Below are 26,771 nucleotides of genomic sequence, written 5' to 3'. Positions count from 1 at the left end.
TAATATTTTTGAGATGGTTTGGAAAAGCAGTGGGGATGTTTAAAAAACACCGAGGCAATTCCAAACTAAATTCTAAAATGAAGAATGAGCTGGGGGCAAGTTGAAGATGGTGGCATAAGGCATCTGATGCCTGCAGATGTGTTTGCAACTGTAGTTTCCCTTACCCCATTCTTAAAGAAACTTGAGAAGTACGGATTTTCTGCTGAATATGATATATTTTCTTACAGAACTCTCTCATAGGGCTGGTTTAATCTGAATTTTGAACTTGATTAGCATGAAAGAAAACTAATGTCTGGAAATGGTCTTTCTCTCTTTTCCTTTTCTCAAACTGGTTCAACTTAGGCTAATCTATTATCCTAGACAGCTACTTCACCAATCCCTTGTTTCTTATCAATGCTGGTGATATGAAGCTAATAGCCTGTTGATGTAAGTTATGAAATCACACCCCCTCCTTTTGTGTCATTATAACGTTATGTCCCATTGGAGCAGAGATGTGTGACTTTGGCAAAAGATAGGAGGAAAAAATAAAAGGATACTGTTGATTATTCGCTGCCACTATTCCAATCTTTCTTTTAAAAGAGTTTATTCAAGCCAATTACCTTTTTCTCCTTTGTCTTTTAAAACAAATCTTGTTGTTTCTTCTCCCTAAAATTTATTTTGGGCTGTGCATGTGTGTAACTTTATTTTTTTAATGGTAAGATTGTCATCAGTTTGATCTACTTCTTTGTACTAAAGCAGGTACTATGCCAAACAGCTTTTTAAAAAGCACAGTCTGAAGTCTTGATTAACATCTTACGGTATGTTAATCTCTTAGCTAATCTTTTGGAACAAGAAGGCCTCATGCTTTACTATTTAACTTTGAATTTATACCTTTGGCCTCTCAAGGTCGCCAGACTTTTCTCACTTCTCTGGAACAGGAAAGAAAAGATTTGAAATGTTTCATCTGTTGTTCAGAACTAGCTTTTTAGTTTTTTTTTTTTAAATCTGTTTGTTTTTAGTGCTGCTGAAACTAAAATGTTCCAAATGCTCGATCTTAAAATTTTCTGGTTCACCTAGTTGCTAATGTCTTCAGTGTTGCTCTGTCAGGTTCGTTCCATTAAAATGATGATGGGGCAAGCATTGAGAGAAGTGATCATTGAAAAGCAGAAGAACAAAATGTGTTAGTCTTTATGATGTCTCTTGTATAACTTCACAAAACTTGTCTAGAATTAATATGAAGGAGAAGCTGAAAATTAGTTTTCTTCTGGATATGATTTAATAAGGCAGTTATACTGTTGAAGAAAATTTTAGGACAGTTCTGTTTCTCAAACAAGTTTTCAAAAATGTTCCCATGGAGACCAGTACTAATATTTTGTGATAGTGTAGGGTGTTCTGATTAGATGCTTTTAAAAAATGTTAATTTAGATCTTAAGTGAACTCTGTGAATCCCAGGATACTCCTTTCCCATCACTCGAAAATGTCCAAATCCAATGGGAAATAGTAATCTAGATTTTCCTCTGTAGATTTTCTTTTGTGCCTTTTGCCTTAGTTGATTCTAAATTAACTATTAAAAGAGAATAAATCCCTTTGTGATTTGCTGGGATGTGTTTCACCTAATGTCATAAAAAGTTTTACTGGAAATGGAAGCTTAACTAGTGGTGTGCTGGTAAGCTGTCTCTCAAAAAAAATAAAGCCTTGATTTGTAGTGTTTGCTCAATCCATGGTGTCAGTGCTTCTAGCCAGGATGGTTCCAAACTGTCAGGGTGACATCACTAAACTGAAGCTGGGAAGAAATGTGTACTATTGGGTTATCAGTCGGGGTTCTAACTTGCCATCCCAAATCCAGTTTTTCACCATCATGATAATCATCCTCAATAAAACCTCTGATTCTCCACATTGTACTTGACCCTCAGGGGACAGATAATGTAAACTTTGGGTCCTGCCCTTTATTAGCACATACTCAAGGACTCATGAAATGTTTATTAAAAGGTACCTTTAGCTAAGAGCCCAATGAGAATGATTTATAAGAGTTTAGAAGAGGAAATGACTTCCAATTGGTAGCATCAGGAGAGATTTCACAGAGGGGGAAGAATTTGCACTTGGTTTTGAAGAGTAAGATTCTAATGAATCAGGAAAGGGTTGGGGCAAGCATGGATGCAGTATAGCATAGTGGTTAGTTGCACAAAGTTGCATCATTTAGGATATTGAGGTGTGCATAAGTGTCTGTGTATGTGTAGTTAGAAAGAACAGGGATTCTCATTTCTGAAAGCTTTGCAAGTATCCAGAATATAAACAGTTACCAAGTGCTTTTGGAAGGGATTGTAAGAATCTATTTAAACTGCCCAGTGAAGAACAACTATTCTCAGTTAGTGAAGGAAGTAGAGAAGAAAACACAGTTCAAAGTCAGTACCTTATCAGCCTATACTCTGATGACATATCAAAGAAATTGGTAAGTGTGCAGCAGAATCAGCAATTTGAACTTCAGATAATTCCATCTAGATACCTCCATTTTCCTCTCTCTTATACTTGAATAACTCTTTAGGACATATGCAAAATTTAGAAGCTGGGCAAACCAGACTCCTTTCTTTTTTTTTTTTTTTTTTTGAGACGGAGTCTCGCTTTGTCACCCAGGCTGGAGTGCAGTGGCACAATCTTGGCTCACTGCAACCTTCACCTCCCAGGTTCAAGCGATTCTCTTGCCTCAGCCTCCTGAGTAGCTGGGATTACAGGTGCACATAATCATGCCCAGCTAATTTTTTGTATTTGTAGTAGAGGCTGGGTTTCATTATGTTGGTCAGGCTGGTCTCAAACTCCTGACCTTGTGATCTGCCCACCTCGGCCTCCCAAAGTGCTGGGATTACAGGCATGAGCCACCAGGCTGGGCTATCAGGTTCCTTTTCAAAATAGTTGCCTTTTAATCAGAATAAGTTAAACTGACATCTAATGGTCAAAGAAAGTGGCATGTATCTTTTGTGGGTTTTACTTAACCATTGAGCACTATATAATATTCTCCATTAAAAATTAGTAAGAGCATCAGTAGTACCTAGCTGTTTTCTTTTAAAGGAGAGAAAAATAGACAGTACAATGCACTCAGCAAACATGAAACTAAAGTTTAGACCACAAAATTCTGAATGTACTTACTATAGACTGGACTGAGAATATTCATGCCTTTACACTTATAGGAATACTAAAGCCTCATTTTGGAATTTAAAATATATATATATATACTCTTTGTTACAATTTTGGAGCCTTGGAGCTTTTTAGTGCTTTGCCATGACCATCATAAATGCTCACCTTATAGCAACTACACCTTCATTTTATAAATGTATTTTATGTATTTACCCTATATAAGGTATATAGTTCTCAAAATCTAGCCTGTTTTCTATTGAGATTTTCTGATATGTAAGAAAAGAATCAGAGGAGGAGCAAGTGTTTTCTCGATAAAAGCAGCTGTCCTATTAGTAATATGAGTGTGGTTTCCTCATCCCTTGCTTCAGATATTCCATTTGTTCTTCTGACCTTCTGGTGACTTTTGAGAGAGCCTTGCTTATAAGGAATGTAATAAGCCTAGTTTATTCATGAAGAAAGCATTATTATTTTCTATAGATTAAAAATAAATGTTACAGAAATATGATTTTTACCTAGAATTTTGAAGATTTTTTTCCTTATCAGTTTGTTTATTTTTGTGATAACTCTTATCCCCTATTGCCGTGACTAGTATTGTTTACACCTGGTAATAGAATAAGACAAAAACTTTAAACATGTCTTTATGTATTTTATAGAAGACACACTTATTGAATTTCAGATAGAAACCTCCTTTTCATTCTAAGTTTATAATGTATCTCAAACACGTTTTTTCCTTATAGGGAAGAGCAAGAAGAGACGTCTGCAATTCGAGTGGGTTTTATCACATATAACAAAGTTCTCCATTTCTTTAATGTGAAGAGTAATTTGGCCCAGCCTCAGATGATGGTAGTGACTGATGTTGGAGAAGTCTTTGTTCCTCTGTTGGATGGTTTCCTTGTGAACTATCAAGAATCCCAATCTGTGATTCATAAGTAAATATCAAGCATTTTATAATTTAAAAGTGAATCAGGTGTCTGTCTTTTGTTGCACTGTGTTTTGATTCAATCATGCATTGTTTTGTCATTAGCAAGGGGGTTCAAGGCATGGATTATAAAACTCTATCATTTATGTTAAGCCTGTCTTTTTTTTTTTTAATATAGACCAGTATCTAAAAGAAAGAATTTTTTGAATACTCATATTCAACCCTATCAGTTCTTCCTTTTTTTTCTGGAAAGGTATTTTAAGGGAGCTATTTCCTATATGTGGAAAAATGTATTCAGTGATGATAGTCACAACTGAAAATATCGCCACTGTTCCAATAATTTATGGTCTAAGAGATCAGTAATGCAGTGAATAGGAAAAAATATCTACAAAAAGTGTTTTTGTAAATGTTCTATTCAAATAATATATTTTGGTGCCAAGCCATGCTAAGATATCATTTCCTAAGGAAACTTACCTATAGGTGTTGGTGTCAAATAAATACCATATGTGTTTAGGCTTGAAATGTCAATGATTTATTGCTTAAAGTTTATTAAAATATGCTAAACATTTCAAACCTTTTGCTTACTCATGTCTTATAGTTTGTTGGACCAGATTCCAGACATGTTTGCAGACTCTAATGAAAATGAGACTGTCTTTGCTCCTGTCATCCAGGCCGGCATGGAAGCACTAAAGGTGAGAAGAAGCCACTTCTAATTGCTAGTATATAAAATTAAAAAACAGAAAAAAAAAAAAAAAAAAAAAAGAAAGTTTCAGTTATATACTCTTCATTAAAACGTGGGTCACTAGAGGCTATTCTAAACTTCCACTCAACTCTCAGGAGGAAATGTCCAAAACCACAGATTGGTCCCAGCATTTCCATTCCAGCACTGTTAGCATCTGAGCAACTGATTTTGCCAGGATTTCCAGTTTAGCTCCTCCCTCTGGCTTTTGTATGAACTTTGTATGGTCTATTTTAAAATTAGTCCAACAATATCAGAACTACCAGATTACCATATCACTCTCCCCAGCCATGGGATTTTCAAACATGCCAGGCCAAGTCCTTGTGACAGCCAATGACAGAGATGTGAATGCCGATTGCCAGAAGTAGATGAGAGGTTGGCCACGTCTCCAGTTGGGAAGCTGAGCCCAGAATGACTCTGGTCATCCTCATAGTAATCAAGACAGCAAACTCAAGAAGGCATAATGATTAAAAAGCACTCACTCTAAATCATCATTATTACCTTAACACAAGAGTCAGACCACTTTGGCCCTTATAGCTAGTTCCTAAAATTAATTTTAAAATGTTACTATTAAAGTTAAATTTTAATTTTAAAATAAAATGCTTAGTAATAATAACAATAACAGCAACAACAATATTACAGAACTGAGTTTATGAAACACTTCCCACATAATTTTATATCTCAAGACAGTGATTCTTGCTTGGGTTTTCTTTATCTTCAAGAGTATTTACTTACGGGATCAAAGATTTTTGTGGATATCACCCAAAAAGTCTCAGAATATATGTTAATTTAACATAAAATTAATAAGAAATATATCATAAAGCAACTTGAAGATATTAGGGCTCACCTAACAGAAGCCAACAAATGATAACTGATTGGTCTTCAGAAAGAAGGGAATTTGTTTTATTCTACATTACTACAAATAAATACCTTCTATTTCAATTTGAAAGGGTTGTTTTTGTTGTTCTTTTCTCCTCCATTAAGGTATCTAGAAATCCATATGTAAATGTTCCTGTACACAATAGTCATATATCACACTACAAGTCTTTCTACTCTAAGAAATCAGGACTGGGAATAATACTATATTCATGGATTTGTATATGAAAGGAAGGATGAGTAGATACTCATTAGCTAATATTTCATTAATTAAGAGAGCATAGTAAAGTAGAATTGTAAAGCCAAGGCTTCCAGAGGACCTGAGCGTAGAGTCCCAGCTAAACCCCATATTTCATTTCTAAAAGGGAACAATCTTACAACAGTGGTTTCCACATTGGCAGTCCACAAGAGGTCTAGAAGCTGTTTGGCAGCTTAGAAAGAAAAGCTATATAAAGCAAATTGTGTACATGCATCCTGTGTATCTGAAATTTGATATAATTATGATGCATTATTGAAAATCACTGTGTTCTTAATAGCCACGTTCTCCAAGGTTGCTCATGCAGTACAATGACCACAGCAATCAGTATATTCCACTATCAGCTAGTTTACTAGAGTCCAGCTCATTTCAGCCAATGTGATGTCTCTCATATCTTTTGCATGTTTTTTTGGTCATATTTGTAATTTTATTGTTATAATAATGTATATTTTTACCTTGACGTTTAAAAATGAGAAGAAACTAATATCTAAATATATAACAACTCAGGATAAGTTCATAAATACAAAGTTAATGAGTAGTATAATAGTGTTCTTACAAAGTAGAATGAACTACCTTTATAAAAGGTAAATAACTCTTTATAAATAGATAAGGAACTATCTTGACAAAATGCCACTGTTGGACATAATGTCAATGGCAGTTACTACCATCCCTGCTGGCAAAGTAAACATTGTTCTCCCCAACGCCAGTTTTCATGTGGAGGCTGCATGATGCTCCACTGCTGTCCCTGCCCCTGGACTGCTTACAGTATGCTGGAGGAGATGTAACTCTGTAATACAAAACACAATGTTGGTTGGTTATATTTTTTTTAATGGGGGTGGGAGAAGGGCAAAGAGTAACTTTGGAAAGCCCAGGACTGTGGCTGGTCAGCCAAATAGCTCAGGATATTCCTCCCAGAAGGCCAGAGATGAGAGTCTCATCCCCTGTGCACAGGGAGTAGAAATGGAAAGAACTTAAAGTGAAAGTTTTCTTATTGTGTGTCCAAGTGAAAACATTTCAGAACTATACTCCCCTATTTGAATTATAGCTTTATTTTCTATCAGCTACATGCCATGTAAAATCTATATATAATCAGTAGTAGTACTTCTTGAAGCAAACAGAGTAGATAAAAACTAACCGAAAATATGCTAATTTGTCATGAAAATAAACAGCAACTCTTTGGAAAGTTCTTATGCGTACTTTTGAAAAGTCCTTGAAATATCCAACTACAGGCTTTAGAGCACTATTTTCTGTTGTAAATGCCTCCATGTCCACAGCATCTTGTACTCTTAGCCCTTTTTTCCCCACATAGCCTTTTAAAGTCTGCATTTATTTCAAAATCTGACCTTCATGACTCAACTATACATTGCTGGCATTGTCTTTTAAGTTGGCCAAAGAACAGTTTACTGAGTTAGCTATTATTTCCACCATAAAATTAGGGGTAATATTTGGGGGAAAAAAAAAAGGAGGAAAATGATCTTTAGTGGTTATGCTTAAAATATATGAGTTGGGGGGGAATTTATCTTTAAATTATCCATATACCTACCTAAATTTGATTGCAGGGGAATGCATCACAAACAGTACTCCTTGCACAAGGGTTTGTGGAGCACCATAGAATGGAAGGTGGTAGTCTCCATGGGGGTTGGAGAAACACAAAATCAAGGTCCTTCCTTTTCAGGGAGCCCTTGACCTACAGGAGGAGACACTAGAATACTTAAAGTTGTGATACAAATGTCATTAATTCAAGAATAGTCTTTTCTATAAAGAAGAGCAGGTAAAGTCGAGGGTGTTAATAACATATCTCTCAGAGGAAGGGGTGTCAGAGCTGAATTTCAAACTATGAGTTCTCCAGGCCAGCCTCTCTCAGCCTGTTTTCTGCTATAATAAGAATAATATATACCATTCATTAATTCTGCATGACTCACTCCTATAGGCAAAGTCAGACTTTGGTTAAAACATAAATTTTTGTAGGGAATAAAACATTTAATACATAGGACCTTTATCTTTTATTAATTTGCTACTTCTAAAAGGCTATATAATGGTGTGCTTATGAAATTATGGATCTAAAATTAACCATTTCATAAGGAAAAAATAAATATGGCCACTTTTTAAATAATATTGACCTTTTTTTCCAGTGGGCCCTGATGTTTTTTCCCTCAGAGTTTTACTATAGGTAATATAGTAAAATATAACAAGACAAAGTATGTTTAATTATGATTAACGTGTACTAGATGATTGAATTCTCCCAACAATCTTTTGTGTAGTTTAATGTATTGACTTGTCATGAGATAACTGAAAATTAAAGAAGTTAAATAATTTGTCCAGTGTCACTCAGATAATAAAATGGCTGATTCTGATCATGACAGGTATGACCCATGTTCTTTACTGCTGTGGTATAAAATGACAATATTAATATGAGTAGAGAATATCTAAATGAATAGAATTTTGGACAGTGAATGCCTTAGGGGAATTGGGTAGGCCAGGCATGAAAAGCTGATGAGAAGGTAGACTTTCTATTAAAGCTTTATACTCTCTATGATATTTGAATGTTTTTTAAAACTATTTTTATAATAATAAAAGCTACAGGGCCAGGCATGGTGGCTTACGCCTATAATCCCAACACTTTGGGAGGCTGAGGTGAGCAGATTACCTGAGATCGGGAGTTCAAGACCAGCCTGACCAACATGGAGAAACTACATCTCTACTAAAAATACAAAATTAGCCGGGCATGGTGTTGCACACCTGTAATCCCAGCTACTCGGGAGGCTGAGGCACAAGAATTGCTTGAACCTGGGAAGCGGAGGTTGCAGTGAGCTGAGATTGCGCCATGGCTCTCCAGCCTGGGCAACAAGAACAAGATTTGCTTTCAAAAAAAAAAAAAAAAAAAAAAAAAAAAAAAAAAAAAAAAAAAAAAAAAACTACAGAAATAATAAATTTACAGTCAGAATTTCAGGGTTTCAACATGCTTAACATTTTGTAATCAATATTATTGTAAATTTTACTCTGATTTGTTCATTGGAGCTAATGTGTCTTTACTGGCCAGAATCTTGCTATTCCCTTTCTCCTATTCAGTACACGTATACCTATAGATTCGTACCCGTTCTTCTTCATTCATCCTTGTGTCCTTATATTAATAAGAACTGCATCTGTCAGTAATTTTCAGTAGAAGACACATGCAACAATAAGATCATAGCACACAAATTTTTGCTCACTACTGTCCATAGCAGAGACGAGAGAGCAGGCCCCAGGTTAGGCCCCTTCTCACCATGTCAGCTGTGTCTTCACCTCTCTGACCCACTCCACAGAGCTTAGAATGTCAGTCATTGAGAGAGACACTGGGACAGGGCTGACCTTGAATTCTCTCTCTTTGTTTTTAAGACAGCTATTCACAAACCTAAGTACCTTATTATTAGCAGCACTTACTGCACATCTTGCAACTGAGCCAGGCACACTGTGCCTTTGCAAATAACAGCTGCAGAGAGCTGGAGAAATGCATTCCAGACCAAGGGAACAGAATGTGCACAGAAAGGGAGGTGTGTAAAGCATGTAGTACATCCCAGGAAAGCAAGAAGCTTGTGTGGCTAAAACTTCCAGTGTAAGCAGATGTCAGGGGTAAGGATATGTTGGAAGTAAGACTGGAAAGATAGATTCAGACTCAACTTCAAAGGGCCTTTAAAGTTATCATTTACTGGTTGTGTGACCTGGGGAAAATTGGATGAGTCTCAGTTTCCCTATTCTTAAAATGCAAACAGCAGTACCTGCTGAACAAGGTTGTGAGTGTTAAAGAAAACGTGTGAAGAGCCTGGCACAGAGCTGTATGCAGTAAATGTTGGTAGCAGCTCATCTCACTGTTTCTCACCCTTCCTGCTCCTAAGCAGACAAAGGACTGTGGACTTTATCCTGTACTAGAAAACCTTTAGGATTCCTTCCTCTCTTCCTCTTCCCCTTTCCCTCTCTCCCTCTCTCCCTCCCTATCTCTCCCTCACTATCCCTCCCTCCCCTTCCCTTCCTCTCTCCCTCCCTCCCTTCCTCCCTCCCTCCCTTCCTTCCTTCCTTCCTTCTAGGATCTGGCTCTGTCACCTAGGCTGGAGTGCAGTGGTATGATCATAGCTCACTGCAGCCTCAAACTCCTAGGCTTGAGCAATCCCTTCACCTCAGCCTCCTTAGTGGTGGATACTACAAGCAAGCACCACCATACTCAGCTAATCTTTTAGTTTTTGTAGAGATGAGAGTCTCACTACATTGTCTGGGCCGGTCTCAAACTCCTGGGTTCAAGCAGTCGTCCTGCATTGGCCTCCCAAGGTGTTAGGATTACCAGCATGAGCAGTTGTGCTCAGCTCTTCATGATTCGTAAGGATAAAAGCCACATACCTGATCAGAGCTATTATCTTCATTTCAGAGGCACTGCTCTGGTGCAGTGTGCAGTGTAGTTTGGAGAAAAGCAGGACGGTAGGGTTGGAAGGACAATATATTGAATCATACTTAATTCCAGGAAAGGTTTTGCTTAGTAGGTTACTTCTCAGCACCTTAAATAAGATTTTAAGTCTTGATTCTTAATGCTGACTTGACTGTCATGGAGCTTGACTCTTTTTGTTGCTTCCCAGAGACTACAGATATATGATCTTGATCCCATACTTTTCCTCTTGGCATCATGCCTCATAGCTTATAGTTCCTGGTGTCTACTGTTGCCAACCACCAGTCCGTTCTTATGCGTTCTACCTCAAAATACCACTGTAGCTTTAATCCATGTTTACTAAAGATCTGAAATAAGAGCTTCTCTTGCATCATCATCCTGGGAATTCTACCATCTACTTTACATTATGAGGTTACCTGGTCCAGGAGGCTATACTGTAGGCTAAATAAGAAAGTGTTTTCATCATAACATCATTTTAGTAGTTTTTTTTTTTTTTTTTTTAAGCATCATGATACATAGACCTAGCTTTAAATGTTGGCTCTCTTTCATTTACAACTTTTATTACTTTTGGCCTATCCTCTCTCAGCCTCAATTTTCTAATCTATAAAATAGAATAGTACCTCCCCAGGGACACAAAGGTTATTATGAGGATTAAATTAAATGAATATAGTGCTTAGCTCATAGAAAGAACTTATATTTTAATTTATTTTCTGATTCTCTTAAAATGTTCCTACTCAAGGCATTTTTTGTGAGTTTTGGGTTTTTTTTTTTTTTTAGGCAGCAGACTGTCCTGGGAAGCTGTTTATCTTCCATTCTTCCTTGCCAACTGCTGAAGCACCAGGAAAGCTCAAAAACAGAGATGACAAAAAACTGGTTAATACAGATAAAGAGAAGGTACTTGTAAACAGTTACTCTTTTAGTATCTATATGTCCGTTATTAAGAGGAGTTAAAGAGGCAGTGTGTTCTTGGTGTAAGAAAAGGGGAGAAACTAAATCTCATAAATTAAGATAAATTTAAGTCAAGGGCATTGCATGTTACAGGAATATTTTAGATTACAAACAGCTTAAAATATTTTATATTCCTAGAGAAACCAATTTCTGAAATATGTAAATTAAAATAAGGGCCCAGGCTAGGCATGATGGCTCATGCCTGTAATCTCAGCACTCTGGGAGGCCGAGGTAGGCAGATCACTTGAAGTCAGGAGTTCAGTCTGGCCAACATGGTGAAACCCCATCTCTACTAAAAATACAAAAATTAGCCAGGGTGGGAGCTACTTGGGGGGCTGAGGCAGGAGAATCGCTTGAACCCGAGAAGTGGATGTTGCATCATGCCACTGCACTGCAGCGTGGGCAGCAGAGTGAGACTCCATCTAAAAAAAAAAAAGGTGGGCGGAGGGCGGTGTCCCAAACTTTTTTGTGCATAATCAGCATAAGAGAGACTGAATGATAAGACTATTATAGAAATGGAGGAAGTGGGGGAAAAACAGCAGATTGAAAGGGTAGAGGGCTTTAGACTGTGACGTCCAACAATATATAGACTGTACCATCTAACGATACCCCTTGGAGGTAGAGACCAGAGGCATGAAGCACAGGCATGGCGTTCTCAAAATATGCCTTTGCCTAAAACCTCTGACAGTGTAGCAGTGAAGGGAAAGTCTGTGGGATGGATAAAGCTATGGACATAAGGATCCAACTTGTGCTTACACGGCAACTACAGGTTGCTTCATCTAAGTCTGTAAAGTAAGGGCTGCAATATCAGCTTCATTAGGATTGATAGAGTATAAAATAAAATTGAACACAAAATTACTTCACATAGCATGGACCTGGCACAGACTGAGTCCTCAGCAGGTGGCCACTGCACTGATGATGACCACTGCACTGATGATGACCACAGTGTGTTTCTTCAGCCTAGTTCACTTACCTGGAAAATGTCTGTTTTTCCATTTTGAAAATTCAACAAGAATTCAATAGAAATTTAAAATTTAAACCAAAAACATTTCATAATTTTTCTTTTTCCTTTTATGCATCTTTCTTCCAGATACTTTTCCAGCCCCAAACAAATGTGTATGACTCATTGGCCAAGGACTGCGTGGCTCACGGCTGCTCTGTCACCCTCTTCCTCTTTCCCAGTCAGTATGTGGACGTGGCCTCACTGGGGCTGGTTCCTCAGCTCACTGGAGGAACCCTTTACAAATACAGCAATTTCCAGGTAATGCCAGCAATTTGTTCACCTCAGTCTTCCACTCCCATTTTAATTTTGGTATTTAAATTATAGGTTTAAAAAGCTGTGTTCACTTGTGGGTAGATGACAAATATAAATTCAAGAGCAGATGGAAAACAAAGTATATTGTTGGCCCTTTTTATCAGGAGAGTTCTGCATCTTGGCTTCAACCAAGCTTGGATCAAAAATATTCAAAATAAAATATTGTAACATACTGAATATGTACAGACTTTTTCATTTTTCTCTATAGTATAACAATTATGTACATAACATTCACATTGTGTTGGGTATTATAAGTAATGTAAGCTGGGCGCAGTGGTCCAATGTCTGTAATCTCAGTGCTTTGAGAGGTTGAGGTGGGAGGATCACTTGAGACCAGGACTTCAAAATCAGCCTGGGCTACTGTAGCAAGACCCTATCTTGACAAAAAATTAAAAACTAAGTAATCTAGAGATGACTTAAGGGATATGTAAGATGTGTGTAGGTTATATGCAAATATACCATTTTATGTTAGGGATTTGAGCAACATTTTGGTATCTGTGGGAGGTTCTGGAACCAATCCCCCACAGATAATGAGGGACGACTGTGTGGTGTGTGTGTGTGCATGTGTATGTGTGTGTATGGTTCAGCAATTCCATATTTCCTAAGTGTTTGGTGATAGAATGAGCTTATTTATCCTCAGAGTTAAATATCACTGTGAGCTTTCGTAATGGGGAAAAATATATTTTATGTAAAATATACTTAAGATAATACTTTTAAAAGTGACTGCATATTTATTTTAAATTATTGGGATTTTAGGGATCACTTCATTACACTTCTCTCTTCTAAACCTGAATTGAGAGACATGTTCCAGAGATGATCAAAATGTCAGCACTATAATGGACCTGAGTCTGTAGGCAAGTGGGCTTGCTAATGATTTACCCCTGAATTTGACAAACTTATACACCCAGGCACAGAGTGGGCACAATTTTGAGTTTCTCCTGTGGACCCTTGTGCCTTGAAAACACACTGTATTGAGGGACAGAAAATGTGTGCCTCCTGCAGGCCAGCTGCTTTCCTATGAAGAGGACTCAGAAGAGGCTGAGCTGTGCCCACCCATTTCTTTTTCCCAAACTTATTAATCAGATAAGTCACTCCCCCTCACCTAATGTGTGTGTGCCTGGACAGACATGGAGGCATGGACTGAGAAGGTGTGTTTTCCAACATAGATAATAAATGTTAGTCATCTACTTTTGTTAATCATCAATACTATTCTTAATAGACACTAGTTACATATTTATATTATAAACTAGTTAAGGGACTTGATAAGACCAAAGATTGTAAATGAAATAAAATTGAAAAATATTTAACAACTCTTTCTAAGACTTCTGGATATAAGTATTTTCAGCCACACTCTAGAAAATAAGCTCTTAATAATCATACAGAATTCTAACCCTTACTCATTCTACACATATTCTGGGTATTGAGGTACATGCAACCTACCATGCTGATCAATGTTAGCTCCTTTTCCAGTTAGGGGAATAAATTTCATCAGAAGCCTTTCCCCGCCATTTTCCAAAAAGGACTTTATCATCCTCCATTCCTGGAATATGTGAATTGTACTGGGGTTCTTGCTAGGTCCTTCGCTACGTACTGGTGTGATCATCTACATGGTAGTGACTTGGCTTCAAAGAGCAGCCTACCAAGTGATGTGTAGGCAGGGGTGCTCTGCAGTGTAATCATCCAGGTGTATTACTTTTTTTTCTATTTAAGTTTTTGAGTTATGTGCCAACCATATGTAGTTTCTGATATAATAAAGAATATTTACTTGTACCTCAACATATCCATAATTATTATTGACTCCTTCAATGTTACTAAAAAAGAAATGTGGTTATAATCCAGCAGAGGAAAAGCCTCTAAGATGTAAACAGGCAGTAAAATATTTTATAATAAAAGAGTGTTAATGTTGCCTATGCTGCTATTCAGTTGTTTGTGTTTACTCTAATTGTTGCAAAACAGAATCCTACCATAGCATTTCTTTTTCATCTTCAACAATACAAATTTTAATAGCCTTTTCCATTCAGTAACATTATAAGATGAAAATGATGGTCAAGAACTATGCAGGCACCATCCAGTTGTATGTAAGCAAGTAAAGGGATTGTTATATGTGATCTCCCTCTTTCCTTTCCTCCTTCATTCTCTTTGGGATGTGTGTGTCAGTGTCTCTCCTACATGTCAAATAGTAGTGAAAATTTCCTAAAGAGCTTGACTGACAAGCAGATGAGAAGCTTTAGAAGCTGGTGTTCAGCTAGTTTGTTTACTGTCTTGGGTAACCTCTGAGCTCAGTATTGTGCACATGTGCATATTATATAAATGTTGCTTAGTTGTGGAATGTGGTCATCTTTCAGAAATATGATGATCATAGAATAGTTAATAGGGGTAGGAGAGGGGTTTAAACTTCCCCTTACATAGCTTCACAAAGCTCTGAATGTTGTCAGATTTTTAAAAGCCCCAATTGCAGGGTCTTTCCCCAACCTCATTAAATGGGTATTATACACTGAGTCATAATCATGTCTCTTACCCTAAGCCACTGAGTGGATCACTTATGTGCTCTTAATTTTCCCATTTGTGATTAATAATAGATTTTCTCATCAAAGTGTTAAAACGAAAGAAAATAGATGTGATTTTAGTTTTAAAAGTTAAACAGTGTCCAAAGATCCTATATTTTCTTTAACCAAAGAAGCATAAGATATATGCAAAAATATGCCAAATCGGGATTTAAAAATTATTTTAACTCATGATTAAATTAAGAACTGTTATTTTAAGTATTTTACTGCCATCTGGTGGACACTGATCAGACTTTATTTTTTAGATGCACTTGGATAGCCAACAATTTTTGAATGACCTCAGAAATGATATTGAAAAGAAAATAGGCTTTGATGCTATTATGAGGGTTCGTACCAGCACAGGTAATTATCATTTATACAATTTTTCAGGTCTCTCTTGTATAATTGTTTCTTTTTCAAATTAATAACAGGCCAACAAAGAAAATAACAGTAAAATAAATAGAAGGAAAATTTCCCTTTTCCCTTATCTTTAGGTTTCAGAGCCACTGATTTCTTTGGTGGAATCTTGATGAACAACACCACCGATGTAGAAATGGCTGCCATCGACTGTGACAAGGCAGTTACTGTGGAGTTCAAGCACGATGACAAACTCAGTGAAGACAGTGGAGCCTTAATCCAGGTGATTGAAAATTTATTACCATGTTTTGTTTTTTAGTTTGTTACTGACAATGATCAGTGGGGAGACTGAAATATCATCAAATGTATTAGTGTCTTGATAAAAAAATTCAACTCTCTTTCTCCAAAGTCAAAAGTCAGTAGATTAGAACACTCAATTGTGAGGTTTCTCCATTCTCATTCATATTTGCTACTTATATGAAGTGACAATTTTATGTCATTGCATGCAAGTCCAGCAAATTTGTGGTAAGTATCAGAGGCATCAGCAAACTGGCTTCCAAGAGTATTCACTTCTGTTGGGCTTCAGCACCCATTCACGTCTACCATATCTGTATTAGTTTGCTAGGGCTGCTGTAAGAAACACTACAGAGTGAGCAGCTTAAACAACAGAAATTTATTTTCTCACAGTTCTGGAGGCTGGAAGTCCAAGATCAAGGTTTCTGAGGGCCTGGAGGGAAGGATCTGTTCCAGGCCCCTGTCCTTGGTTTGCAGATGGTTTTCTTCTCCCCTGTGTCTTCACATCATCTTTCCTCTGTTACATGTCTATGTCCGAAGTTTTTTAGGGTACACTCTACTGAACTCACTTTAATTAATTTACCTCTTTAAAGGCCTCATCTCTAAATACTTAGGTCCTAGGGGGGTAGGACATTGGAGGAGCCACAGTTCAGCCCCAGTACCATGTTAATCATATTATATTATAAGCAAGTGAAATAGGATTTCTTTGTTTAAAGTGAAACTAGCTAAAAGCCATGGAGACTTTGAATTAAAAAAAAGAAAAACTATGGCCACTAGATGTACATGGTCATAGTTTTCAAACATTTGCATCATCTTTAAAGGATGAAGAGAGGCTGGCATTAGGTTGAGGAAGAACTTTTAATTAAAGTTTATATTTCAATCACAGATATTTGGGGAAGTGGTTCTATCTATGCATTCTTGAAATGTATATCATCAGCATAAAACCTAAGTCCATTGTGAAAGCTAGTTGTATGTTTTTAAGGAAGCGAGCCTTGATTAGGGCTCTGAGCATGTGAAGGTATTGTCTCTGGACCTCGATCCCTGGTAGTAAAACATGAGCTACGAGAAATGAAGACTAGTTGTAGAAATGTGATTATTTACATGTGAATTATTTACATGTAGAAATGTGATTATTTACATCAGTTTAAACTAGTGAAGTGCTACCTTGAAACCCAGCAAATGAATGAGTCATTATTCTCATATACTTCCTATTGTTCATTCTTTAACAATAATAGAAAAAAAATAGAGGTCTTTTATCTATCTGTACACAATGTTTTGTAAATGCAAGCAAGATCAAGGTAGTTTGGGTGGATATGTTAATCAGAAAAACATGTGACCTCAATGTTGCTTCTACAGTGTGCTGTGCTTTACACAACAATCAGTGGTCAAAGAAGACTTCGGATTCACAATCTTGGCTTAAACTGCAGCTCCCAGCTGGCTGATCTTTATAAGAGCTGTGAAACAGATGCTCTTATGAACTTCTTTGCCAAGTCAGGTAACACTTTGCCAATCCTGAGGTTCAGGAAACCTTGCTTAGTAATTCAGTCAAGGTAATTCAGTAGCTAAAAAGCACTGCAGTTTTGCAACCTTCTGGTGGGTAAATTCAGAACTAATACAAGCAAAGTCTGAGGGAGAATAGTCAGAATCTTAACTCTAAATTAATAAGTGAGATAACTCACTTCAGGGCCAGTCTATACAGACTTAGTTGAAGTTTCCTTCCGGAGTGGCAGTCTGAGTTGAAATTTAGGAATAGGATGCTCAGACCCTCATTATGGTATGTAATCATGTCCTCTGACACATTGGGTTAATGGATGAAACCACCTCTAATGCTAGACTAAACTTGCTTATCGATACCATGTTAACTATGAAATAGAATGGGCCCGAGGTGGACTTTTCTTTGGCTTTCCTTGAGAAATTCTACATACACTAAGGTTTGGAAAAGGTAGCAATCTAGTCCGTAAGAATTCAGGATATCAAAAAATGACAAATAGACCTGCCTTTTTTTCTGTGTGTACAATTTTAATACTCTGAAGATAAATCTGGCCAGTGTAACCTTTGCCGTAGGTAGGCCAATGTTCTCCATTAGCTAGATCATCATATTTAGTCAAGAAGAGACCATTAGCAAATGACTTGAACAGATTTAAATATTATTCTTGCTTGGTGGTCTGAAGATAATAGCAACTCGTTCCTTGTCTGATTATTTGAAGAGTCTGATTATTATTATCAGTGTCTCAGCTAAAACTGATGTCCTTTTCATTGTTTTGTGCACATAGCTTTTAAAGCAATTCTCCACCAGCCTTTGAAGGTCATCCGGGAAATTCTAGTTAATCAGACTGCCCATATGTTGGCATGTTACCGAAAGAATTGTGCCAGTCCTTCTGCAGCAAGCCAGGTGAGCTACCTATTGTACATAGATGTTGAACTGTTACAATCGACTACTCAGTTCTTCAGCACATAGCTGTTGAAGGCTTATGATGTTGCAGGCACTTAGATGCTGTGACTGTAATAGTAAACCACGTAGCTGAGAAGATTAAGAATGTTATATGTAAGAAGTGTCCTAATATAAACAGGATTCTCTTTTTTTATCCAGAGATGGGTATTTTGTTATGAAATGTGTATGCTTAAATACATTTTAGGCATAGTAACAAAGTTGACATGAGGAGATAGCACTAATAACATACTTTATAAACAAATATAATTTATAAATGTAAATACTGGAGTTCTTTACATTTAAAAGTTTTTAGTAGGTGTGAAGAGTTTTCAAAGAATTGACTGTCTCTATAATCTAGTAATTTGAAATTTTAGAAGATTCTTTAAATAAACCTCACTTAGTCTTTCTCCTATAAAACAAAAAGCAGAACCTCAAGCCCACATTTAATTTTGCATTTGTTCTTGTGTTCACATTCTCCTCTATGTCAATAAAAGTTAGATGGCATTTTTATAGCTGTGTATCAAATATGTGAATATAGAATTTCAATTAAGACAGCAACAGATGGGAAAACTTTCTAGTTTATTCATTGTCAAAAATGAGTGCTGATAGGACATCGATCTGAAGCCCCACCTAAAAGATTATCTTGGCAGAAAAGATAATGCAGATAAATTTGGGGTCCAAATTTATAATCTAGGCAAAGAAAGAAAACAAAACAAACACATTTACTCGATGGACTTTTCATAAAATTCCTTTCCATGCTGTCCAAAGTGATTAAATTAGTCATCCATTCTTTTATCTCCTCTGTTGATAATCATATAAGCAACTCTTGAATCTACATGAGTATTCAGTTCTCTTTATTATTCAGAAGATTTCCATTTTAGTCAACTCGAATATCAGTACTATTTCATAGCATGCTTGTTCAAGTTACACAAAAGCCTACCAGGTACACCTGGAATCTAGCCAAAAGAGTCCAATCATGAGCACTTTAAACATTTACTTCATTTTACTATTTGTCTTAGAGCTATGGAAACATTATTCTGATTCTGGAGTTTCTCACACTCCCGAAGGATTAGTTGAAGTAGTACAGATACAGTTAGTGTCCTCTCTGGACATTTATTTGTTAACTTTGAAACAACTGGATTCAAAGACCTTAAGCTGAAAACAAACTCATTGCCTACTTATGGAAGAAAATAAAACCTGTAATTTTATTCTGGTTTAAAAGTTTAAAGGATTGTCTCTACGACTGGATCACCTGTTTGCACAAATAAATTATGTCTGGAGTAAAAACATTATGATGTTAAATTTTCTATGAATAAGTTGATAGAGATTGTTCCTGTTTTTATAATAAGGTTTTTCCATGAGCACTTTTCAAGTGTGCCTTTGAACCAATAGTATGCTTAAAAAAAAATAATGTAACTTAAGTACCTTATGATTAACCAACCATCATGGAGTCTGGAAAATGTGGAGATTCTAAAACAGTATTATCTGAAAACAGAATAGTTGGACTTAATGTTCTCTTCAGAAAATCTTACTGTAGACTTGGTACTTTCCTACAGTTTACTTGTGAAAAACAGTGTCTATGGAGATGGAGCAATTCCTAAAGGAATTCCACTATTTTACCATAGAGCCCAAAGTTTCCCTGACCCAAGCAAGACCATTAAGGAGCTATTTAGATTGTATGATAATGAACCTCAATAGAACTACTTTTACTGAATTGCCAGAGCCAAAACTAGGCTGTAGCAAGAGAAGGCATTAGGGTACAAAATTTAAGGAAGCATTCACTCTGAGGATCGCATGATAGATGCTGAGTTAAGACATATGGCTGGGCATGGTGGCTCACACCTGTAATCCCAGCCCTCTGAGAGCCCAAGGCAGGTGGATCACTTGAGGTCAGGAGTTCAAGACCATCCTGGCCAACATGGTGAAACCCTGCTGCATCTACTAAAAATACAAAAAATTAGCTGGGCATGGTGGTACAGACCTGTAATCCCAGTTACTCAGAAGGCTGAGGCAGGAGAATAGCTTGAACGCAAGAGGCGGAGGTTTCAGTGAGCCAAGATCATATCATTGCACTCCAGTCTGGGCAACAGAGCAACTCCATCACAAAAGAAAAAAAAAAAGACCAAGTACACTGTCTCATGCCTGTAATCCCGAGGCTGGTAGATTATGAGGTCAGGAGTTCGAGACCAGCCTGAACAAAATGGTGAAACCCCGTCTCTACTAAAAATATAAACATTAGCCGGGCGTGGTGGCACGTGCCTATAGTCCCAGCTGCTCGGGAGGCTGAGGCAGGAGAATTGCTTGAACCTGGGAGGTGGAGGTTGCAGTGAGTCCAGATCATGCCACTGTACTCCAGCCTGGGTGACAGAGCAAGACTCTATCTCAAAAAAAAAAAAAGAAAAGAAAAGAAATATAACTAGAAACAATATTAAGACAAATTAGGCTGGGTGCAGTGGCTCACACCTGTAATTGCAGCACTTTGGGAGGTCAAGACAGGAGGAAACTTGAGCCCAGCAGTTCAAGGCCAACCTGGGCCCCCACCTCTACTAAAAATAAAAACTTAGGTGTGGTGGTGCACGACTATAATCCCAGCCACTTGGGAGGTTGAGGCAAGAGGATCCCTGGAGTACAGGAGTTCGAGGCTGCAGTGAGCCGTGATTGTGCTGCTGTCCTCTAGCCTGGAAGACAAAGTGAGACCCAGTATATTTAAAAAAAAAAAAAAAAAGCTAACTTTAAGGCTTATAAGTCTTACATAAGCAATATAGATTATTTTAAATCTAATAGCTCACTGTTCTGAGCTTAAGTATGTTAATATCATATGGAAGTGCATTGATTTAAAAAGGCAAGTCAAATGATCTTAACTGCAAAATAAATTTTTTTCTTAAAAAAAAAATTATTACTCTTCTGTCACTTCAAAACCTAAAGAAGAAAAGAATCTTCCAAATTCAGGCAAGTTCGACTTACATACATTACTGCTCCCACCTCACTCTCATTACCTTACTCCCAGAGAATAATTTAGTTATTTATACAGGGGTGCTAGTGGGGTGGGGAGATTTTATAGTGGAAATCCATGGCAACGTTTTCTTCTTCACTCAAAAACACTGAATAAAGTGTCTTTTTGTTTTCTTTCATTTTTTAACTCCATTTATTTTTGTTTTCATGATTAGATTTTCCTTCTCATTTATCAGCTGTTTTCTTTCCTCTCCCTCCTACAATCCAACCTCCTCTGATTAGACTTTTTAGTCCTAATAATGTCATTGTGGGCCAACCTCACCTCTTTGTGGCATTTAGGATCACAGATTTCTGAACTCTTAATATGACCTGATTAATTAGAAGCAGCCAGTGAAATTTCAATCTGATATTTTAAAACCAAATGTACATGCCTTATACAGGAATCTAAGCACATTCCTGATCCATAATAACAGGTAAAATGCCTAACTGGTAACTAGACCAGAAATAGCATGGGGGCCACATTGCTCTGGACTATGACCGTGATCTGGTTCCTACATCTTTTTATCATAGTTTTCCTTGGCTGAGAAAGTAACCCAGTACCAAATGTTGTTAAATAAAGATATATTATGCTAGAGAAAAAATTAGAAGAGAGTGTTCTACTCTTATGAATAAACATACATTTAACTGTCCTTGGTTCTTTGAAAGGAGATTAGAAGTCAACAGGGGAAACAAACTGCAAAGTAGAATCATTTTGAAATATGTTTGCCTGAGCCAGTTAGGAAGTTCTGTCCAACACTCTTTACTTAGTACATAATGAGAAGAGACCTATGATATAAATTTAAGTTGCAGAATAAATTCTAACAGAGCCTCAGGGACATTTTCTTTTCAGTATGGATTCTGATAAGTGTATATCCATCATCTTCATCATTAAGATAGAAAACTAAGCCAGGCACGGTGGCTCACACCTGTAATCCCAGCACTTTGGGAGGCTGAGGTGGGCAGATTGCATGAGTTCAGGAGTTTGAGACCAGCCTGGCCAACATGATGAAACCCCATCCCTACTAAAAACACAAAATTCACCATGCATTGTGGCACATGCCTGTAATCCCAGTTATTCAGGGGGCCGAGGCAGGACAATCACTTGAACCCAGGAGGCGGAGGTTGCAGTGAGCAGAGATTGCACCACTGCACTCTAGCCTGGACAACAGAGTGAGACTGTCTCAAAAATAAAAGTAAATAAAAAAGAGAGAAAGCTAAAAAGAAACCATGAATTTATAGACCAGATATTTCAGTTATCTGTTTGCAAATTATTATTATCTCCTATGTATAATTTTTCTTTTGGATATGTCCTTGTTCACTGACTTGTGCCATTAAATGGAAGGAAATGACATTCGGATCAGTCAAACTTAATTATTAGCTATTCTTACAATACTGATTTAGAAGAAAGTTAAATAATATAGGAAATTACAATTTTTTAAATCATCAGGTTGTGTTCCTAGAATTGCTGCACTGTGTTAGGTTGTAGTATCTCACAGGGCGTGTACTTTGGGCAGTTAGAATGAGGTCATATGAGCCAAAGTGAAGATGGAGAGAAGGTACAGGTAGATTCTGCCTTCAGAATTAGTCAGAATAAAAAGGATTTGTTTATTAATTGAGGGTAAAGAAATAAATGAATTAGGGTTCATCTGGAAGTTCTACACTGAATAGGAAACATGGGAGGAAGAACATGTTTGTGGAATTGTAGGAGTTTGATTTTGCAGGTTATCATTCAATAGTGACACATCTAAATGCATGAAGCATTTCCTTTTTTAATCTATAGTACTGTAATCTCTTTATTATGTTTTATGCATTTATACGTCTATCCCAGGCGAACTTCAAACATCTTACCATATGGACTATGCCTTATTCCTCTTTATATCCTTGACACTTTGCACAGAACCTATGACACAATGCCATTTATTATTTGTTTGATGAGTTTAAGATGCATGAAGAGCATGAAGGAAGAGACATCCTGTGGGCAGTTAGAAATGCTTTTAAGTTGGAAATATAGGTTAAGAAATCACTTTTTAAAAAAGTTTTATTTAATATATATATATATATATAAACATATATATGGTACATCCAATGTGCTAGGCACCATTGTGCTTTACAAATCATTTAATTCTTATTATAACTCAGTTATGAAGTAGATATACCATTATTCCATATTCAGCTAAAAAAAAAGAAAAAGAAAAAAAAGAAAAGAGAGGGCAAGTAATTTGCTCAAGGTCACACACCTGGTAAAAGAGCTGGAATTGCATCCTAAGCACTGAGTGGGTGGTGCTAACAGCTACACCAGGCTGCTGTAGCACTAGATAAAATAAAAACAACTGCTGCTCTTTGAATGCCTACTCTGTGCCAGATTACTGTGTGCTCTAGGTGCTTTACATGGGTTACCAGTTAATCCTTACATGTTCAAAAGCAAATGAAGTTTCAGTCTTACAGATGAAGCTCAGGATTGTTCTCAGTAATGATCAAGCATATGAAACCAAAAATTGTCTTTTTCAGCTTATTCTACCAGATTCCATGAAAGTATTGCCAGTGTACATGAACTGTTTGTTGAAAAACTGTGTGCTGCTCAGCAGACCAGAGATCTCAACCGATGAGCGGGCATTCCAGAGACAGCTGGTCATGACCATGGGTGTGGCTGATTCTCAGCTTTTCTTCTACCCACAACTTCTGCCCATAGTAAGCATGCTGGGGTGCTGCATTTCCTAGAGGGAGGCTGGAAGGGAATCCTATTTTGTACTTAAACCATATGTTATATCTGAAACATTTTGTTCTTAAGAGGAAAGTTAGTCACAAATGCCGTCAAAATGTATGGTGTGGGGTTTTGAGCGGGGGCTCTTTCTACAAGTTGCTTATGTGTATCAGTATGTGCTCACTATGGTGAGGGGAGGGAATCTGAGGAGTTCTGCGTCTCCTTCAGTCTGTTTTCAGCCCAGAAGATAGGCTGGGTGCAGTGGCTCACGCCTGTAATCCCAGCACTTTGGGAGGCCAAAGCAGGAGTTTGAGACCAGTCTGGCCAATATGGTGAAACCCCATCTCTACTAAAAATACAAACAAATTAGCTACCAGGGGCAGGGAGGGGGCTGAGGCAGGGGAATTGCTTGAACTAAGGAAGTGGAGGCTGCAGTGAGCCAAGATTGTGCCACTGCACTCCAACCTGGGCAACAGAGAGAGAGTCTGTCTCAAAAAGAAAAATAATTGTCAGCTTGTATCACTCCTCCACTCAAAACACTCCAGGATTTCCCATCTCAGTAAAAGCCCTAGCCTAGTGCTGTCTGCCCTCTTCTCCCCTCCCTTCTCTCTGAACTCTTCTGTTACTCTCCCTTTCCTCATCCCACTTCAGCCTTCGTGCTGATCCTCAAACACTCCAGCCGGGCCCTTCTTTAGGACCCTAGCTTTTCCTTCCATCTGAAATGGTCTTCTCCAGTTGTCTCCATGGCTCCTTCACTTACCTCCTCAGGATGCCTTCTTAAAAGCTGGTGGGCTCCCTGGACTATCCTAGTTAAAATTGTCCCCACCTTCACAAGCGACACACCTCATACCACTCTCTTGCATCTTTTCTTCATAACTCTTAGCACCATCTATACTCTGTATATTTTACTTATTTTATGTGTTGTCTTTTCCTCCCTGCAAAAAACTATTTGCTGCACAAGGTAGGGATTATTATCTAATGACTGGAATAAAGTCTGGCACATAATAGTTACTCACTAAATATGCACTGAGGGAGGGGAGGGAAGAAACAGGAAAGGAAGAGAGGAAGGAGGGAAGGGAAGGGGAAGAAAGGAGCTTCTAACTCTCTTGTCTGTGCGTGCCCAGCACACATTAGATGTCAAGAGTACAACATTACCTGCTGCTGTTCGTTGCTCAGAGTCCCGTCTTTCAGAAGGAGGAATATTCTTACTGGTCAATGGTCTACACATGTTCCTGTGGTTGGGAGTAAGCAGCCCACCAGAACTGATCCAAGGAATATTTAATGTGCCGTCTTTTGCACATATCAACACAGATATGGTAAGTATTTTTTTCATTGCTTTTATGGTAATATGAAAAATATCAATTCTTAAATGTTTTTACTTATGTGCAGTCAAATATTATAGAAAGAAACAATAAGGCATATATTTCTGTGTATGAATGAAAAAATTTCATGTTTTGATCAATATCAATTAGCTGGCTTAAAGTTATTTGTATAGAGTACTTTCAAACAACTAAAATATATGACTTTAATAGAAAATGCTAATACTTCCAGATCATTAACTGTGTGCCAGTCTCTGTACTCTAAATACTTAAATATACCATACCTGAGATGGATATGGTATCAACATTTTATAGAGGAATCAATTGAGGCTTAGAGCCAAGCTCCTTCAGGTAGTAAAGTGGCAGAGATGGAAACTGAATTTAGTTCTTATGCTCTGGGCTCATCCCTCGTGCTAAACTGCATACTCAAAAGAATGTAGAAATCTTTCATAGGTGTTTGACTACAGACTAAATCAAATTACTGAGTTAACAAAATAACAATTCCATAAAAACAGATTATATACCCCTCTGTTGCAATTACAAGAGAAATTGTGGGTTTGATGTTAAATTAATAAAAATGACTATTTTAAAGCATCTTAGGAAAACGCAGCAATTATAATTTGTACAAGAATCAACATTTATTGCAAATCTTATTTGTAGACCATGTTGCATGAGCATCACTGCCAGATGGCTATTGTCTGACTCTGATAGTGGATTCCAGTAGAGCTCAGCAGTTAGTTTGTTCCCCAAAGTCTCACTTACACTGTGGCAAGATGGCTTACGTCTAGTTGTTGAACCCAATGGTATGAAGTACAATTTATCAATATATGTATATAGCATCTTGCAGAAAAAGACAGGATTAAAATTCAAGACCATGATAGGTAATCAGTTTAGAGAGCTGCATATTCATTAGGAATGTCTAAAGTATTTTTAAAAGAATTCAAGGGTATCCATATTCCAGTTAGAGACTAGTTTTAAGATGAAGATTTAGAAATAGTAAGATATCTGCATATGTTTGAGTTAAGAAATAAGAAATGTAATTTAAAAATAAAATTCAGTAGGCAAAGAACTATGAGTCTTAAGAATGTTTATATAAAAGTTAAGGGAGCTTCCTCTTATATTGACATAGTAAATGCTCAATGCATAGTTGCTGAACTGAACATCCAAAGGAAATAGCCAGTCTCTCTACCACATGGCAGCAGATGTAGGGCTGTGCTTATATCTGCATACCTTTCCTTGACTTTCATCAACAAAATGAAACAAAGTTAAAAACTAAATGTGAGCTACTTTCTTTTTAAAGGCAGTTGGCACTTTAATGAATTTTTTGCTTTCCTTACTCCTGTGAAAAATATTGACCGTAAACTTTTCCTGACACTTGAGGTTTATGGTGAAACATTCTAGCTCACATATTCTCTGGCTAACTCACGATGATGCATTGGCTCTTGGCATCTTCTTGCTGAGAAGCAAACATTAGCATTTTACTCTGTCTTAATGGAATAAATGTAAGTCAAAATCCTTCATATCTCCGGGATGCCATGTGCAGCTGGATTGGTCTACAGACCA

General features: G+C 37.2%; 1 protein-coding gene across 1 annotated transcript in view; it reads left to right on the top strand.

Annotated features, from left to right (window-relative positions):
- The window catches only part of SEC24D (SEC24 homolog D, COPII coat complex component), a 101,054-nt gene that overhangs the window by 67,854 nt on the left and 6,429 nt on the right, over window positions 1-26,771 (top strand). Inside the window, exons 13-22 of the mRNA XM_017510748.2 lie at window positions 3,846-4,037; window positions 4,626-4,719; window positions 11,087-11,203; window positions 12,348-12,518; window positions 15,382-15,478; window positions 15,610-15,755; window positions 17,123-17,261; window positions 18,040-18,158; window positions 23,697-23,876; window positions 25,014-25,235. Coding sequence (XP_017366237.2) covers window positions 3,846-4,037; window positions 4,626-4,719; window positions 11,087-11,203; window positions 12,348-12,518; window positions 15,382-15,478; window positions 15,610-15,755; window positions 17,123-17,261; window positions 18,040-18,158; window positions 23,697-23,876; window positions 25,014-25,235 — 1,477 coding nt within the window. The remainder of the gene's footprint in view (window positions 1-3,845; window positions 4,038-4,625; window positions 4,720-11,086; window positions 11,204-12,347; window positions 12,519-15,381; window positions 15,479-15,609; window positions 15,756-17,122; window positions 17,262-18,039; window positions 18,159-23,696; window positions 23,877-25,013; window positions 25,236-26,771) is intronic.

The sequence above is a fragment of the Cebus imitator genome, unplaced genomic scaffold, assembly GCF_001604975.1.
Source record: "Cebus imitator isolate Cc_AM_T3 unplaced genomic scaffold, Cebus_imitator-1.0 Scaffold17, whole genome shotgun sequence".
In the NCBI taxonomy this organism is placed as follows: domain Eukaryota; kingdom Metazoa; phylum Chordata; class Mammalia; order Primates; family Cebidae; genus Cebus; species Cebus imitator.
This window is presented reverse-complemented; position numbering and strand designations above follow the sequence as displayed.